The sequence below is a fragment of the Helianthus annuus genome, chromosome 16 (assembly GCF_002127325.2).
Source record: "Helianthus annuus cultivar XRQ/B chromosome 16, HanXRQr2.0-SUNRISE, whole genome shotgun sequence".
Lineage (NCBI taxonomy): Eukaryota > Viridiplantae > Streptophyta > Magnoliopsida > Asterales > Asteraceae > Helianthus > Helianthus annuus.
In genome coordinates, this window is record NC_035448.2 from 184,127,772 (window position 1) to 184,146,329 (window position 18,558).

Sequence of the window (18,558 nt, forward strand, 5' to 3'; positions counted from 1 at the left end):
TTAGACCATGAGGTATGGGGCGAGGGTTGAGGCGTGGTTTGGGTACAAATGCCCAAGTCACCACCCCGGGTGGGTTTGGGTTTCGACGTGGCCCCTTGGGCGGGAGTTTCAGCCCGGGCGTTGGGCATGCCTAGCGGTCCTCCGTGGCCGGCTCTCATTGGCTGGGTTGGTTAGGCCATAGCGGCTAGGTTTAAATTTTAAAAAATAACCGTTTGGCTTTGGGTACAAATGCCCAAGTTACCACCCCGGGTGGGTTTGGGTTTCGGCGTGGCCTATTGGGCGGGAGTTTCAGCCCGGGCGTTGGGCATGCCTAGCGGTCCTCCGTGGCCGGCTCTCATTGGCTGGGTTGGCTAGGCCATAGCGGCTAGGTTTAAATTTTAAAAAATAACTGTTTGGCTTGGCCAAACGGTTCACCCAAGTCACTATAAACCCCCCCCCAACCCCACCGCCTGTCCACATCGCTACCCTAACCCTTCACTCTACCTACCCGAACCCGCTAGCCACATTTGATACCGGCACAACGCGATGAAGGGCCGCCAACCCGGTGAGACCCGTTACTGGCCGGAAGCTTTCGCTAGCTACCGGCACAACGTGGGGAACGACCGACACAATTTAAACACGTGCCAACACAAGTGGCGCGAGCTACGACCGAAGCTCGACCGTTTTAAAGCCTGCTACGATAGCGTCCCGGGTGGTGATATAAGTCACGAAAACCGGGTGGCGGTGGCCAACATCGAGTTCCGGGGCAAGGAGCGGAAGCCGTTTGACAAGCTCGCCCTGTTCGAAATCTACCTAACGCTTTAGGCTTTTTTATTCTTAACCGACCCAACACGTCACTCACCAGCGGGAAGGCTCAAAGTCCACGTGTCAACCCATGCCCCAAACATGAATCCTGTAATTTTTACAGTGATTAAGTGGTGAAACAAGAGTTAGGGTCTATGTTCAGTCTTTGAAAGAAATGAAACAGTTAAAAGAAAAGTTGCAGGATAATGTCGGTCGAAAACATCAAAGCCTTTCGCGCAACGCGTGTCATTGAAAAACACTAGTTTTGATAAATAAATAAACTCTAATAAAAGTCTGTTCTTTTGATACCATTAAGGAATTGCCAAAACCATTTATAAACAGTATGTGAAAATCTGTTTATATAAATATAAATTGTGAATTTTAATTATTCGTGTTGAAATTTCAATATTTTTTATGTTTTATTTATTATATCTTATTTAACTTGATATTGTTTTTAAAAAAATTACATTTTTCCAAATTAATTACAAATTTGTTTTTATTTTTTGTTAATAATAACAAGCGGGTTATGCTCGTGCGTTGCGATGGTTTTTAGTGTTTCGTATATAATTTGAAGCCTTAGATATTCTCGTATTTGCGACCGCTTTAGAAGGTCGCAACTTTTGCTTTTTTATACATTTTTGGTATTTGCGACCGTTTTAGACGGTCGCAACTTTTGCTTCTTTTTTTATGTTCTTGTATTTTCGACTGCTTTAGACGGTCGCAACTTTTGCTTTTAAATTTTTCTCGTATTTGCGACCGTTTTCTGACCACTATGCAACTGATTTGCGATTGAAAAAAGACGGTCCCAAAATTTGCAACCGTTTTGCGACCGAATCTGTGTTGGTCTTTAGTTTTACGACTTTTTGATTTTGGTCACAAACCTGTCGCTAATATTGCGACCGCCGTATGTTGGTCGTAAATTTTGGTCGTAATTGCCTAGTTTTCTAGTAGTGTGAGGCTGAGTACTGAGCTCTTGCGCATACAGCTGCGGAGTTGCGATGGTTACGTCTGTATTACATGAGTTGCATATTACCTTGACTTGTCCACCTTCTCTTTGGTGCGACAATATTGGAGCTACATATCTTGCAGTCAACCCGGTGTTTCATCAGCGCAGCGCACCAAACACTTGGAGATTGACTTGCATTTCATTCCTGACATGGTTTTGACGGGTATTTTACATGTTCGGTATATCTCTACTACACTTTAGATTGCAAATATTTTGACCAAAGGATTGTCTGGTGTTCGTTTTGACAATCTGAGGTCCAAGCTTCACGTGGATGCTCCCCGTTTAGCTTGAGGGGACGTATTAGAGTATGAGAGTATATGTGTATTAGTGAGTTGGTTAGTTTGTTATGTTAGTTAGTCGGTTAGATGTTAGTTATCTCTATCTCCTACTTGTATATATAGGAGCTCTATTGTACAGAAGATTTATTGAATAATACTCATAGAAACAGTTGAGCTCTTACCTATTCTTTAGTAATAAACTCAATTATATTAAATGCAACTTCAACATTTGCTATCTTGTTGGCAGATACGCTTTGAGTTTTGCTTCTGAATATCTGAAGAACATATACGTGAACAGAACACGCCAATCAATTAAAACCGTTCATGTCGTTTCTAGTGCACTTAAGGCTACTTCAACCTGGCACGGCATGAGAACCCTTCAGGTTGTAATCATGTTAAGCGCAGTGCTTCACTTTCAAGATATAAACTATATATACCTATTTCATATGTTAATTTTGGATCAGGAATGTCGAGAAGCTTGTGGCGGGCAAGGTTTAAAGACTGAAAACCATGTCGGTCATTTGAAAAGTGAGTTTGACGTGCAACTTACTTTTGAAGGTGATAATTATGTTCTAATGCAACAGGTAATGAAACATTTGACAAATGCACCCACACGTGACGGTTACAACCATAGTTTGAAACAAAATATATTTCAATGGTAATACTTATCCAAATATTCAGATTAGCAAGGCACTCCTCAAGGAGATTTTGGTAGCCAAGAGAAGAAACAAACCAGTGAAAGGTTTGGGGCTTGCAAGGGCGGGCCCAAGCTCAGCTCAAGGTGGGCGGGCGCACCCTCAGGGAAAAAACAATCTAGTGCTAAGTTCCATCGAAATTCTCATCCGCACCCCTTGGAATTTTTCGTCCGCACCCCTTGGAATTTTTCGACCGCACCCCTTAGGTAAAAAGTGTTATCAATTTATATTTTAAATTTTTTTTAGTAAACTCTTATTTTTTAAAAAAAATACTACCTAAATTATATAACTTTTAATACCTAACTAATTAAACTCAAATACCCATACCTTTACCCACTTATAATTCCTAACTAGCTAGCTCACTAAGTCTTAGCACATTAACCAAACCTAACAATATTTCAAACTATAATAAAATAATTAAAGCCCAAAACTTTTAGAAATTTTCTCTCTCTCTCTCTCTCTCTCTCTCTCTCTCTCTCTCTCTTGCGTCCCTGCACTGGCAAAAAACTGTAGGATCGTATTCTGACCCGAACGAGTCGTTCAGAGGCTTTCTCCTTGGTTTCAGGTGCGGAATTACAAGAAACTAAGGTAGAAACAGCACGCAGATCACTTTAACTACTTGTTTTATTGATTTGACGCTGATTACACTTCAAATCTCGCACCGGCAAAGCTTCGGCACGTTTTCTCTAACTGTTACAACTGTTTCAAATGGAATCGCTCATCGGGCTATATATAGGCCTTCTGATCCGCTCATGTGACACATGTCCATAAAAGCGGTTCCAGACATGTCCACAAAAGCGGTTCCAGACATGTCCATAAAAGCGGTTCCAGACATGTCCATAAAAGCGGTTCAAGAACTCTATGACCCTATGAGCGATCCAAACAACCTAAAACCTATACAATCACTATTTCTCATATATACAATCAATTCTATTGATTCTAAGACTCGAACGAAGATGTAGTCGACAGACAACTGCACCAACAGACTCCCCCTTGAATGTTGACGGAATCTTCAGTGAGAGTCTTCAACAAGACATTCTCGGATATAGTTCGGTCTTCTTCAAGAATTCTGCCTGGATCTAACTTTCTTTGGCTATAACCTTCATCAGACTCCCCCTATCACTCTGCTAGGATAGTTGTCTGGGATTTTGTTACCACCATCGAAATTATCTCCTGGCTTCTCTCTGTTCAGTTCATCATCTCTGGTTCTGATATATCTCCTGGCTATCTGTAGCAACAGGATCAGAAACCTGCAAAACTCAACCACTCTATCACAAAACAGAATAATTGTGATTCAATTTAATGAATCAACTTAATCATGTGATACCGTTTTCAATTAACCACTGCTTCACAAATTTGAAACATTCCGATTTCTAATTCAAATTAATGAATCATTTTAAACATTTCAAATGACTTAACCAACCTGTATGTTCATCAAGTTTAGCCTTTGAGATTTTGAAAATCAGCTCTTCACCATCAGTTGTCGAAAATCTTTTTGGATTTTTGAAAATATGAAACATAAATGCAAAAACAGAAATTTAAATGCAGAAATGAAATATGTACAAACATATTTTTGTGAGTTTGTGCAAGAGGATCATATCAGTTTTTGAGACATAACACAAGCACCGTTAAGCTTTTAATCGTTTTAAGTTCTAAACGATTCACGTAGATTGACGATATAGTTGTCCTCTTAAATTTTCATACAATTTTCAATCTATTCAGGATACTATTTAGGTATTTTAAGAACTTAGTTCAATTCATGTGTCCCACCTCTTGAATATACTCCCGTATCCAGAATCCCAATATTCAGTCTTACAGGTATGAACACTACAATGATGTCTGTATATAAATTAGGGGAAAAATGCGAGAACTGAGGGATCTCAGGTCAGAACTTCCGTTCAGCAGAGAGATATCAGCTTCGACTTAGCAGTGTGTCCCCTTTAGAGGATCTTTTCAGCTACAACAGATGATTATCAATTTTATTGTCTAATCAACTGAGGGCTTTATGCTATATTTCAAGCATTTTGTGGAAAGTATTAGCCAAGGACTAGGTCAGAACTACCGTTCAGCAGAAGTCCCGGAATAATACCCCAGACATCATAGAGTATTAACACCTAGTATATCAGAATACGAGACCTTTCAAACGAGATTTCAGGGGTTACCTATATATCCAAGTAGTGTTCCCCACGAATTTCACAAGTTTGAAATTTTAGGTTTATATCCCGAATAAATCTACTAAATGTACAAAAACCTATCGTCACATCATCAGTGAGACCGTTTATCACATTTGGCATTACATTTCTTTAGCATGCTGTGATAGTCCACTGATTTACTATCATTTCCTCTTTTTTCACAACAAAACTCATTTTTGACTTTTTCAATGTTTTTGACATTTTCAAATTTTCTAATTTTTTTAAAATTTTTCTCCCCCTAAAATCAAAATATGTTTCAATTTTGATTTTCTGAGAAAATTTGAAACAAACTATACAAACTTGACAACCTGATGAGAATCACTTCAATTCTCTATCCACCTGGCATAAACAATCAGAACTCCCCCTCACAACAAACTATTTTCCCATTTTGATTTCAAAACACTTAAGTTTGTTTTAATCAAAATGACTTTTCCGGAAAATATAAGTTTGTTTACCAAACAATTTAGGTACGGGGTGGGGTTACTTCATCATCTTGTTTTCTACACAAAAGTAGGAAAATCCAAGTACAAGTTAATGTCCTTGATTTACCATATGCAATCCAGAATCCTCTGTACCACTTGTAAAACATTCACAAACACAACCAAACCTCTTTACCGTTTGCATGATTGACGTTACCGAATAAAATTCAAGAAAGATGCCGATTCATGATCCACGATACCATCTTGGGATCTCCGGCAATTCCTGCAAAATCTCAAATACTGATTTAGAAAGATGCCGATTCATGCTCCACGCTTACAAACCTGGGAGCTTCGGCAAGTCAGGTTTTTCTCTATTTGAAAAGTTTCACCCAAGCCTGACCAGCCTTGGGTGATTTTGAATTCTTGTTCAACAATGGTGGAAAATTTTTCTCATCCATTGTTAAACTAGAATTCTCGACCTTTACCTCAACACATGGCTCTTCTGGTTTTACCATACCAGAATCATTGCCTGAATGTGGCTTGTCTGACTTTAATGAGTCAGATTCATCGCCGACATGTGGCTCCTTTGTTTTCGAAGAAACAAATTCATCGCCAGGAAGTGAAAACTTCACTTTCTTCTTTTTCTTCTCCTCTTTTGTCCCCAGATTTGTATCTGATGAATTCTTTTTGCTTGACTTTGCAGTTGAGGAAGTTGATTCATCAGCACTCTTCTTCGATCTGTCGGGTGAACCCGAGGACAAAATCTTTTCGAGATATTCTCTCGCTTTCTTTCTCTTCTTTCTCAGTCGGTCTTTCTGCCCCTGAGACAGCTTCACTTTTGTTTCTTGAACTTTAGATTCTTTGACCTTCGGTTCTTTGACGTTTCGACCCGAAGCTTTCAATTCTTTGGGCTTGACAACGACTGGTATCTTCTTTGCCATTTTCTGAGAATTGGCCCTCAATCTTTCATGCGATCTCCTTGGGCAATCTCGGGCAATGTGACCTTTGATATTGCAATTATAGCACCTCCTGATCTCATAACTCCAGTATTGGCAGTTAACAGCAATATGCCCCTGATATCCGCAGCTGTAGCACACCCTGTTATCATACCAGTTACCACCTTTTTCACACCAAATGCTCAGATCATAGCATTGTCTGGCTTGGTGATATTCCTTCCTCAAATGTGCTGGTTTTGACGCTTTTGCACTATGGTTTGTCCTGCACACAACAAATTTTGAATTTTCATTTTCTATTTTTTGTAATTTTTTCTTTTGATTGGATGATCGTACTGATGAGTTTTTTCTTTCATTTTTAAAGTTTTGATTCTGTTTTACAATCTTCTTCACAGGTTTTTGCTTAGAGCATTCACCTTTTTCAGTTGATTGCAGAACAGTTTTCTGAAATTTTTCTTTTAACTTTAAAAACAATTTTTGTTTTTCTTTCTTAACATTTTCATCATCAGACTCTGTCACAGACTCATCTGCTGAATAAAATTTCTCATTTTCCTCATCAGTTTTATCATCACAATCTTTGACTTTGACTTTGTCAAAGTTTGTAGCCTTTTCACTCATCGGAACTGAATTGATCGGTTTTGGACAAGGAATATTCAACTTGTTAGATTTATTTGCAAAACTGATCAATTTCTTCTCAAGTTTATCTATCTTGGTCCTGGAATTCTTAGCTTCTTCCTCAAGCTGAGATATTCTCTCAAGATGAGACTTGATGGAATTGTCATTCTCAACCTTCAAACTTTCAAGAACAAACTTTTCATTTGTCAAAATTTTGATCTGTTCCTGAAATTTTGATTCATTCGCTTTTAGGTTTTTGTTTTCAAGCTTTATCCAGAAATCCTCATCTTCTGACGATTTCTTTTTGCTTTCAAGCTCTTTTACTAACTCTTTGATTCTCTTTTGAGCTCTTTCACCTTCTTTTTCAAGTTCGACAATCTTCTGAAGATGGGAATTTATCATCTTTTGTTTTTCAATGTTGTTTTTACTAAACACATTTTTCCCATCTTCAAGAATTTTCACTTGCCCCTCAAATTCTTGATTTTTCAAAGTCAAACTGTTAAAATCAATCAACAGTTTGTCGTTTTCGGCTTTCAACTTCTCACAATCTTTTTCCAAAGAAAGAATCTGTTTTTCAGCAACGTGCTTCTCGTCTTTCAACTTTTTGACTTCAGATGCCAAACTTTCTATGTCTCTCACGAGTTTGTCATTATCAGTCTTAAAGTTATCGCATGTTGAGCACATTGTTTCATTCTTCATCGATTCTTCAGCTTTTGGAGCTTTTTCTCCACTTTCCATAAATTTACCTGCACAAAAGAGTTTAACGAAATCAAAAGGATTACCAACATTATCAATATAACAACCTCGTTTGAAATCGTATTTTAGCACGTTTTTTGCTCTGACACATTTAGCAACTCTTTTGTACATTTCCTCAATCACATCTGTATCCAAATCTAGCATGTTATACTCCAAAACCTTAATCATCTCTTTCTTTTTCTTACTGACTTCAAGTTCATGAGCTTTAAGTTTGCTGATGAATTGATTTAGAGGTAGTTTTGAAAAATTTGAGTCCTCTCTTAAATTTTTCAAACATTCACTCCATTCAATTGGTAATGCATCTGCAAATTTCTCCAATTTTTCAGCAGTTGACGGATATATCTCATGATCTTTCAGATAATTCAATAAAACATCATATCGGTCTTTAAGATCATCCAACGTTTCATCTTTCAGACACACGAAATATTTGAACCTTTTTGCCCAACCATCTTTGCTCACTTTTCTATACCCCTCATTTAGAAATCCGTTATTCCAGTTATTAAATCTTTCGAAATAATAATTCTCCTGTTCATCGAACATCATTGCCATGTTTCGCAAAACAGAACGGCACGTGTTTGTTGACGAATACGCGATCTAAATGTGACAGAAAAGCGAACCAAACAGCAGTTGATCCAAATAAGCGGTCCAGATACACAAACTGGATGACAAATAAGCGGTCCAGAAATTGTCTGAAAAAGCGATCCAGAAATGATCCAATAAGCGATTCAAATCAGTTCGAATAAGCGATCCAGGAACAATTCGACCGGATGAGCGATTCACAATGGTCTGGATAAGCGGTTCCTGATCGTTCGGATAAGCGGCTCCTGATCGTTCGGATAAGCAGTTCCTGATCGTTCGAATGAGCGGTTCCAGGGTAATCCGACCGAATGAGCGGTTCCTGATTCGTCCGGATAAACGGTTCCTGATCGTTCGAATGAGCGGTTCCAGGGTAATCCGACCGAATGAGCGGTTCAAGTTACGTCCGAATGAGCGGTTCCAAACTAAAATTTCGAGCGGTTCCAGACCAAAATTTCGAGCGGTTCCAACAATGTTCAGAAACACGGTCCACTTTCAAACATCATTTTGACCCCTAAAAACTTTGAATTTTGATCTGAAACTTTCCAGGGTTTGTCTCGATACTATTTCGCACAATCTGTGAAAAATTGAGCAAATTCCGACCGTGAAATCTACTCGAATCAGAAAAAGAAGGTGTAGAAGTAAGAAAAAGTGACGAAATCCGGCTAATTTCTGCAGAGAACCTCCTCCTGAGCTCTGATACCACTTGTAGGATCGTATTCTGACCCGAACGAGTCGTTCAGAGGCTTTCTCCTTGGTTTCAGGTGCGGAATTACAAGAAACTAAGGTAGAAACAGCACGCAGATCACTTTAACTACTTGTTTTATTGATTTGACGCTGATTACACTTCAAATCTCGCACCGGCAAAGCTTCGGCACGTTTTCTCTAACTGTTACAACTGTTTCAAATGGAATCGCTCATCGGGCTATATATAGGCCTTTTGATCCGCTCATGTGACACATGTCCATAAAAGCGGTTCCAGACATGTCCACAAAAGCGGTTCCAGACATGTCCATAAAAGCGGTTCCAGACATGTCCATAAAAGCGGTTCAAGAACTCTATGACCCTATGAGCGATCCAAACAACCTAAAACCTATACAATCACTATTTCTCATATATACAATCAATTCTATTGATTCTAAGACTCGAACGAAGATGTAGTCGACAGACAACTGCACCAACAAAAACAACATCACCCAGCGACAACAGTCCAGCAGCCGGCGACCACCATAATCAGCCACCATACCACCGTCGTTTGACACCAAATCTAACCGGAATCCGAACACGGGTAAGTTTCTTTGTTATTTTGATGATTTTGGTTGATATTATAGGAGAAAAAAGGTAATAAAGTTGTTAAGTAGGTTTGAAATTTTGTGGGTTTTGACGTTGTTTATGGTTGTTTAGATGATTTTTAGGGTGATTATGTTGTTTATATATTTTTAGGGTGATTACAACTTACATTATGATTTCTAGGGCTTGAATAGTTGAAAATTAAAATTGAAATATTATGTTATTGAGCAATGAACTTATGTTATATAGAGAAAGAATTGCTTAAGAAATTAGCTTTAGATGATGTTTTGGATAGATTTCAAAAAATGAAAACCCGTAGGACGTCGACGTTTTAATTATGTTTGTAATAAGGTTTGACATGTTTTTGATGATTATATAAATTTAGTTTGATGTTTGTTTGTTTTACATGACCCGACCGGACCCGATACGAACCGATTTTTTTACTTATTTACCTAGGGGCCTAAAATTTTTAAAAATGTTCCGCACCCCCATGAAAAAATTTCTGGGTCCGCCACTGGGGGCTTGAACACTTGAACAAACCCGCTCCCATTATCCCTTCTCACCTCACAAGCTCCGCTCTTCGGACAGCCCAGTTCCAGGTAATTAAACAAGTTTAGGGCATGCATGAACACCAGAATCCTCACTACACTTTTCACCTTAACATAGTTTGAAACTGTTTTTGTGGCAGACCGACATCTTCTACCTACGGGAGAGAGATTTGTTGCATCGTTTTGAGACCGAAGTCTCGCAACGCGAGGCTAGGGGAGAAAGCATGGAACATATATTTACAGTGGTTAGCCCACTTCCCTATATATATATATATATGGGTTGGGTCAGGGGGGTTGTCCAAAGTGTTTAGTAATCCATAGAAGGTCACAAAATATTTTATCAAAAGGACCCCATAAAATAAATTAATTGGACCCCATAGTATTAAAAGCAAAGATGGTGTGGTAGTAAATCCCCTTGTGTTCTAACAAATAGATCTCAAGTTCAAGCCTTACATGGCTTATTTTTTTAGTTTATTTTTTTTCCATCAAAATTAAATTAGTGTTTTAAAACACCATAACCACCCATTGACCCTCTAATTTGCTTCTTTAAAATGATAACTTGAATGTCTATTTTATTTAACACTTGATTACCAAATAAAACTTCCAACATATAATGTAGTGGTTTCATGTCCACTAAATGCTTCTACATTATTTCCTAGCCTCGACCCGACTATGATGACCGACCCGAAAATTTTAATGTTTGGTTGTGAAAAATCCTTACACAAAAAATGGACCCCAATGAAAAAAAATCCTGGGTCCGCCACTGCTCATACTCATACTTGACATTCTAAATTTTGTTAGTAACGGTAACTACTGTTAATTAGACCTATCAGATCGCTGAGGATTTGGGCAGAGCCTTCTCAGATCGGTTAGTTCTACAAACATTTCTTGACGTTGTAGCAACGGTTCCAGCTGGCTCTTTAAAGGTAAACTTCAGTTTCCTACAAATCATTTGTACTTAGACCAGCTATATTTGGACATTTTTTATCTATGGATGTTGTTTCAGGATGTATTAGGTCTACTAAGATCAATGTACACGACAATTGTGATGGAAGAAGATGCATCGTTTCTTCGATATGGCTACTTATCAACAGACAATGCAGCTGTGGTTAGAAAAGAGGTTTTGAAACTGTGCAGTGAGGTAAGACCACATGCACTTGCTTTGGTCACTTCTTTTGGAATCCCGGATGCTCTTTTGGGGCCAATAGCTTTCAACTGGATCGATGCCAATGCATGGTCTTCGGTTAGCGACAATGACACACTTAAAGACAATGACACGGTGTTCTCATTTTTTACAAATATGTTGTAATGTAAAATTCACATATATAAAGTGTATTAAAATGTTTACAACCTATGATTTATAAACCATATCATGTATAAACCATAGTGTTCACAAGGGCATGTATTTTTAATGTAGACGCATTCAATTGTTTAAAAGGTTGCGTACATAATCCTTGTCCATGTGCAACTTGTTATATCTCGTTACTTCTAATTCAAAGTGGTATCAGAGCCACCGATCCGCAACTTAGAGTGAATATCATCCGAAAAAATTTCTTTACATTTTCTTTCTCATAATCCCTAAATCGCTTTTCCGATGACGACAAATGGAGGAATTCAAACTCAAATTCCGAAACTCCTGGGACAAAACTATTATCACTGGCATATCCAGATGAAGGTGTTACTAGAATCACAAGATTTATGGTCAATAGTGGACGAAGATTATGCAGAAATTGCCCCAAATGCATCCGAAAATGATCAGAACATCTACAAAGAAAAGATTAAAAGGGATAAAAAGGCATTACATATCATATTTCAAGCGGTGAATGAAACAGTTTTCGAACGGATTGCTACATGTCAGAAGTCTAAAGATGCATGGGATATTCTTCACAAACCCTACAGGGGTGAAAATAGAGTCAAAACGGTAAAACTACAAACCCTACGATGTGAATTTGATTTGTTAAGGATGAAAGAAAATGAATCGATAGAAGATTATGTAAATCAAACGACCATAATAGTAAATCAATTAAGATTAAATGAAGAGAAAATAGAGGAACAACGTATTGTAGAAAAGATCTTACGAAGTTTAACACGAAAATATGAAGCAGTAGTAGTGGCCATAGAAGAATCCAAAGATTTGAATATGATTACTACAGATGAACTACTGGGAATTCTACAATCACATGAACTCTGATTAAAACAGTACGAAGATGTACCAATAGAACAAGCATTTCAAATTCAAGGAAATAGTTGTTATGGGTCATTTTCTGAGCGTACATATCTTGATCAATATCCTGCTTCTAATTGTTTATTTGTGACCAGGATACTGGACGGGGATATTGCTAACATCCTGGGCGATATCCTGAGGTTGATTGAATTAACCACGTGCAGGTTCAAAGCTGGGGTTTGCTAACGGTCAGATGGACTTCTTCTCCTTGAGACTCGGGCAAAACAGTTGGGAGAAAGACGTTGAAGCCGGAAGATGTGGATTACAACGTTCACATGTGGAATATTCGCCGGATCCCGGAATAATAGGATAGTTGGTTGCTTTCTTTTTACTATAAGTAGATTGATCGGATCAGATTAAGTCACGGACACTCATTCACACACTTTGCTCTCTAGTGTCTAGCAATCATTACACACGAACACTTGTAATCAAATCTCATTGTAACACTTAGTTGATCCGTATCATATCATGCACTGTATCCTGAAGTTTGAAGCAATAAGAAGAACAAGGCAGCTGCGATTGTCAGCTCCTGAGGTTTTATGCCGGTGATCTAGATTGATCAAGGGCTTTCCTCGTACATCACCTGTCAACCTTTACTTTTCTGCTCATTGTTTGATCACAGATACAGCTCTATATCCTGAGCCGTATCCTGAATACTGTTTTTCTAAACAACTTAACCAACATATTTTCAACACACTTTTTAGCACACTACCTCACTTAACTAATTTGATCACTTAATTGCTTCGGTAATTTTTGACCAAAACAATTTGGCGCCCACTGTGGGGCAAGTGGTGCTCTCTTTACTAAAAATTTTTGTGAAACCGCTAATCAGTTTTCTATTTTCAAAATTTTTTGCCACATTGTTTACAATGGCCACAAGATCAAACATGAGCTCCTCCACTGTGTCTGCTACGACTTCCGCTACTATCGGTTCGGTGCTTCCACCACCTCCTCCAAGGATGCCGGCTTCTTCACAACCTCAGGATGTTATCCCTACCCGGGGTGTTCAGGGATCTGCTCCCGTTTTAGCTTCTAATGATGAAATTCTAACCTTGTTTGGAAGTGTGCAAGAACAAATGAGACAGTAGCAGGAAACTAACCAAATGCTGTTAAGAGAAATACAACTCTTAAAAGCTGGCTCGAGCAGATCCACCGAAGATATCGTCACTCCTCTACAACCCAGAACTTTGAACTTTAGTTCCGCAGTTTACACTGAGGATAACAGGGGGAATATTATGCCCAGCCTTCCTCAGAATCATACTCCTGAAATACCCTCCTCGGTCAGGATGTCAACCATGAGGAGCTTAGGATATGTTTCAGGATATGGGCAGAACCCTCAGACTGGTAACGTGTCTAATAATAATAATACTCTTGCCACTAACAGTGTTGGATCTTTGCAGGATACAGCTGTAACATCAGAATTATCTAGGGAGCTTCAGAAGCTAAAGGATATGATATCCAGTGTACCTGGGGTGGTTCAGCCAATTCCTGAAGTATCCCAGGATAGCCACAGGATATCTCGGTTTGTGCATCCTATTTGTGATGCTAAAATCCCAAAAAGATTCCAAACTCCCAACATGAAGCTCTATGATGGAACCACGGATCCTGAGGAGCATATTGCCCAGTATAGGGAATGGATGGAAATCAATCCTATCCCTCCAGATCTCAAGGAAGCATGCTTATGCAAGGGATTCGGTTCTACCTTAACAGGATCAGCCTTAAAATGTCTGTTAAACGTTCCTCCTCACTCAATTACTTCTTTTGCTCATTTGGTTAACTTATTTAATAGTCAATTTTCTTGGAGCCGGAGTTTTGAGAAATTAACCAGTGATCTTTACAGGATAACTCAAGGACCTCAGGAATCCTTGAGGGATTATGTGAACAAATTCAGTCGAGAATCCTTGGATATCCCGCATCTTGATGTTGCAACAGCTGTACAAGCTTTTAAGATGGGGTTACAAAAGGATTCTCAGTTTTATCAGGATCTTGTAATGAATCCCTGCAAGAATCTCGACGAAGCTCGTAACAGGGCTTTGAGATATATCCGTTTGGAAGATGACAAGAAGATGCAAGAGAAGATGAATTCTACCTCAACCTACGAATCAACCAACAGGAAATCAGAATCCTCATATAAGCCATATCGCTCCAAGCCATATGGCAGAAATGACAACAAGAGAGTGAATGCTGTTGAAGACGAGGATCCTGAAGAATATCCTGAATTATCTGAATATTGTTTTTCTGTTAATATACCTGAACTAATGTATGCTATGCAGGGTTTGGGAGATAAAGCCAAGTGGCCTCGGAAGAATCAACAAAAAGCTGATTGGAAGGATAAATCCAAATGGTGTGCCTTCCATGAGGATTTCGGACATGTTACTGAGGATTGCATTGTCCTGAGGAAAGAAATAAGCTACCTACTAAGCAAAGGATATCTGAAGGACTTGCTGGGGAGAAAGAAAAATAAAGGGCAGGATCCCGAGAAGGATCCTGAACGAGCAGCATCACCCCCAGCAGATGCCAAGATAATTAACTTTATTTCAAGAGGATCCGACATTTGTGGGACTTCGTATTCGGCGGCTAAGAGACATGCAAAGGAAGCCAAGAGTGAAAGGGGAGACAAACCAGTCAGGATGACTACCCTCATAACTGATAAAGTGATCACTTTCGATAGTGATGACAGGGATACTGTTCAGGATCCTCACCATGATGCTTTGGTAATAACATTATATGTGGCTAACCATTTTGTACGCAGGATATTGGTTGATAATGGCAGCTCCGTTAATATAATCCAAATAGAGACTCTGAAGAGAATGAATGTATCTCCAATGGATATCACTTCAAAGTCCACCGTGCTTGTTGGGTTCAGTGGAGAGGCTAGGAACACAGTGGGAGAGATAAAGTTACCAGTATATGTTGAAGGAGTCAACTCGATACAACGTTTCTGTGTGATGGATTCTCTATCCTGCTATAACATCATACTGGGAAGACCATGGATTCACGATATGAAGGCTGTCCCATCAACATATCACCAATGCATCAAGATCCCTACCCCTTGGGGAGTTGTCAAAGTCGATAGTGATCAGCAGGAGGAGAAAGAATGTTACTCATCCTCGATGAAATCCTCGACCGAACCTAGTGCAGTATAGCAATTAAAGATGCGGGCCCAGGATATCATGGAGGATCCGGAGCAGGAGGTGAAGAAAATTATCCTGGATCAGGATAATCCTGATATCTCGGTGCTCGTAGGAACCAATATCCCTCAGGATATTGAAGAACAGTTAACTAACTTTTTGAAATGCAGGATGTCAACGTTTGCATGGAAGCATGAGGATATGACATGTATATCCAAAGATATTATCACTCACAAGCTTGGAATTGACAGGTCGTTCAAGCCCGTTCAACAAAAGAGAAGGAAATTTGCTCCTGAACGGAACATAATTATTCAAGAAGAGGTTGAACGACTATTGAAATCCAAGATGATCAGAGAAGTCAAGTTTCCCAAATGGCTGTCAAATGTGGTAGTGGTTCAAAAGAAGAATGGGAAATGGAGAGTTTGTGTAGATTACACAGACTTGAATAAGGCTTGTCCTAAAGACCCATTTCCTCTTCCTCACATCGACTCAATGGTGGATGCTACCGCTGGAAATGAGATGTTAACCTTCATGGATGCATCCTCAGGATTTCAGCAAATTCAAATGGAACCTTCTGACCAGGCGGATACTGCCTTCATGACACCAACAGGTATTTATTGTTATACGGCTATGCCTTTTGGTTTGAAAAATGCAGGTGCAACATACCAGAGATTGGTAAATATGATGTTTAAAGACAAGATGGGGGACACCATGGAGGTATATATTGACGATATGGTGGTGAAATCTAAAAAGGCTGAGGATCACCTCCAGGATATCAAGGGAGCATTTGATATCCTGGATCAGTATAACATGAAGCTAAATCCTGCCAAGTGCCATTTCGGAGTGGGGGCAGGAAAGTTTTTAGGATACATTGTTAGGGCTGGATTTTTATTATAGGTGATCCTTACACATGATCCTAACCAGTGATCCTTGTTTCTTTGGCAGACAGTGATCCTCAGCAGAACTTCAGGATCAGGATCATGGGACATTATGGTGATCCTCATACTAACGGCCACTTCCGCTTAATACAATATTGTTTTGCAGGAACATCTAGCAGGATATGCTCTAGACATCATGATCCAGGGACGCGTCTTCACAAATATGGCAAGAGCTTAATCGAAGAAAGACGTTGCACAGGATATGGAAACTAGGCTTGATTTATGGGCGGCTATTTAGGCTAGATTGTATCTCATTCCTAAAGGGGTAATGAGCTGAATATTAGTTTAGCTACCTAAAATAGGTCACCTACACATGTATAAATACCACTTCTTCATCATTTGGAAGGGGACACACGACATACGACACAACTCTCAAACACTTAGACACTCAGTGATCCTTGTACTCAGCTCATTACTATCCGAAGTTGTAACTACATTTTTATTATATTGAAGTTGGTGATCGGTAGTTGCCATCACCCGAGGTTTTTTATGCCGGAGATCATACATTGATCAAGGGCTTTTTCCTCGTATAAATCATTGTGTCTTTGCATCTTTATCACAGAAGTGATCCTTTACTTTCATAATTAACCAAGCATCATACCCCGTTTACATAAAGTTTGGTTACATTATCCTTGTGTGATTTTTGACCAAAACAGTTTGGCGCCCACCGTGGGGCAATTGGTGCTTCATTCATAAGAAAATCTTTTGTTCGAAATCATTTCAGAGAGTTACATGGCTTCATCATTGAAGAACACGTCCACGGCGATGTCTGCGGTCACTTCATCACAGATCACCTTGCCTCCTCCACCGGCAGGATCTCAGAAAAATACTGAGAAGAGATCAACTCCCACCTTCTCTAAACCTCTATCTTCTTCTGCTATGAATTCTTCTATTCCCAGTACTAGTGATGTATTTACTTTAATTTTGCAGATGAAGGATCGTATGCAGCGGCAAGATGAAACTAACAAAAGGATCCTCAGGGAAATTGGAGATCTCAAAAGACAAAAGAAAGCGGCAGAGGATCATTCTCCACTGATGCCCAAATCCTTGAGCTTTGATACTCCAATGATCACTTCCCAGCCATCAGGGATCCCGGACGTGCAAATCATAGGGGAGTCAAGAGGATCACATCTCAACTCGGCAGCAATGACTCAGACATCAGACTCACATTTTCAGCCTGTAGGATCCTATCCTCAATACATGGGATCCTTTATGAATCCGGGAGCCTATCCAGGGGCACAGCAGTTTCAAGGATCCTACTTTGTTCCAGGATCATTCCAGGGCCAAGGATCCTCCTTCGTTCCAGGATCATCCCAGATACCAGGATCCTTACAGATGCCAGGATCCCTAAAAAGTTTGCAAACAGGAAGTCTAGATGTCTATCAAGGGGACTTCATTCCAATGCAGACCATTGCTTCCACTGGTCCCTCCGTTGTTCCAGAACCCCAGCAATATGGATTCCCTAACTTGAACCCAATGGGAGGTAACACTTTAAACAATTATCCTACCACTAACCATGGATCCATGCAGGATACAGGTACCAATCATGCTATGGCCAGGGAGTTGCAGAAGCTAAAAGATATGATCTCAAGTGTTCCAGGGGTAGTCAAGCCTATCCCAGAGATTGCGGATGGAAGCCACAAGGTATCCCGTTTTGCACCACCAATTTGTGATGCAGAGGTACCCAAAAGGTTCCATATCCCTACCATGAAGTTGTATGATGGCACAACGGATCCAGAGGAGCATATAGCACAATACAGGGAAAGGATGGAGATCAATCCTATCCCAGAAAAATTGAAGGAAGCATGCCTATGTAAAGGATTTGGATCCACTCTTACTGGATCAGCTCTTAAGTGGCTGCTAAGTCTTCCCCCTTACTCTATTACTTCATTTGCCAATTTAGTTAATTTATTCAATAACCAATTCTCTTGTAGTAGAAAATTTGAAAAATTAACTAGTGATTTGTACAGGATAACTCAAAATCATAATGAATCATTAAGGGATTATATAACTAAATTTGAGTAAAGAATCCTTGGACATTCCCGACTTGGATATGGCTACGGCTGTTGAAGCCTTCAAAATGGGACTGCTTAAGGATTCATTTTATTCTATGATGATCTTGTTATGACACCATGCAGGAATTTAGATGAAGTA

At 39.4% G+C, this 18,558-nt stretch overlaps 1 protein-coding gene across 1 annotated transcript; it reads left to right on the top strand.

Annotated features, from left to right (window-relative positions):
- The first annotated feature begins 7 nt into the window (after nucleotides 1-7).
- LOC110920170 (putative acyl-coenzyme A oxidase At3g06690) lies at nucleotides 8-11,420 on the top strand. The gene is made up of 8 exons (XM_022164400.1): nucleotides 8-12; nucleotides 2,315-2,450; nucleotides 2,532-2,651; nucleotides 2,749-2,848; nucleotides 10,110-10,162; nucleotides 10,252-10,356; nucleotides 10,936-11,037; nucleotides 11,118-11,420. The coding sequence occupies exons 1-8, from the start codon at nucleotides 8-10 to the stop codon at nucleotides 11,418-11,420; spliced, it is 924 nt and encodes a 307-aa protein (XP_022020092.1).
- The last annotated feature ends 7,138 nt before the right edge of the window (nucleotides 11,421-18,558 follow it).

What these genes read in the sequence shown, in the direction of transcription:
- LOC110920170 (XM_022164400.1), top strand. An exon ending in ATTATGTTCTAATGCAACAG is followed by an intron (nt 2,652 to 2,748) that starts GTAATGAAACAT and finishes CCAAATATTCAG; the next exon opens with ATTAGCAAGGCACTCCTCAA. An exon ending in GGGCCCAAGCTCAGCTCAAG is followed by an intron (nt 2,849 to 10,109) that starts GTGGGCGGGCGC and finishes ACAAACCCGCTC; the next exon opens with CCATTATCCCTTCTCACCTC.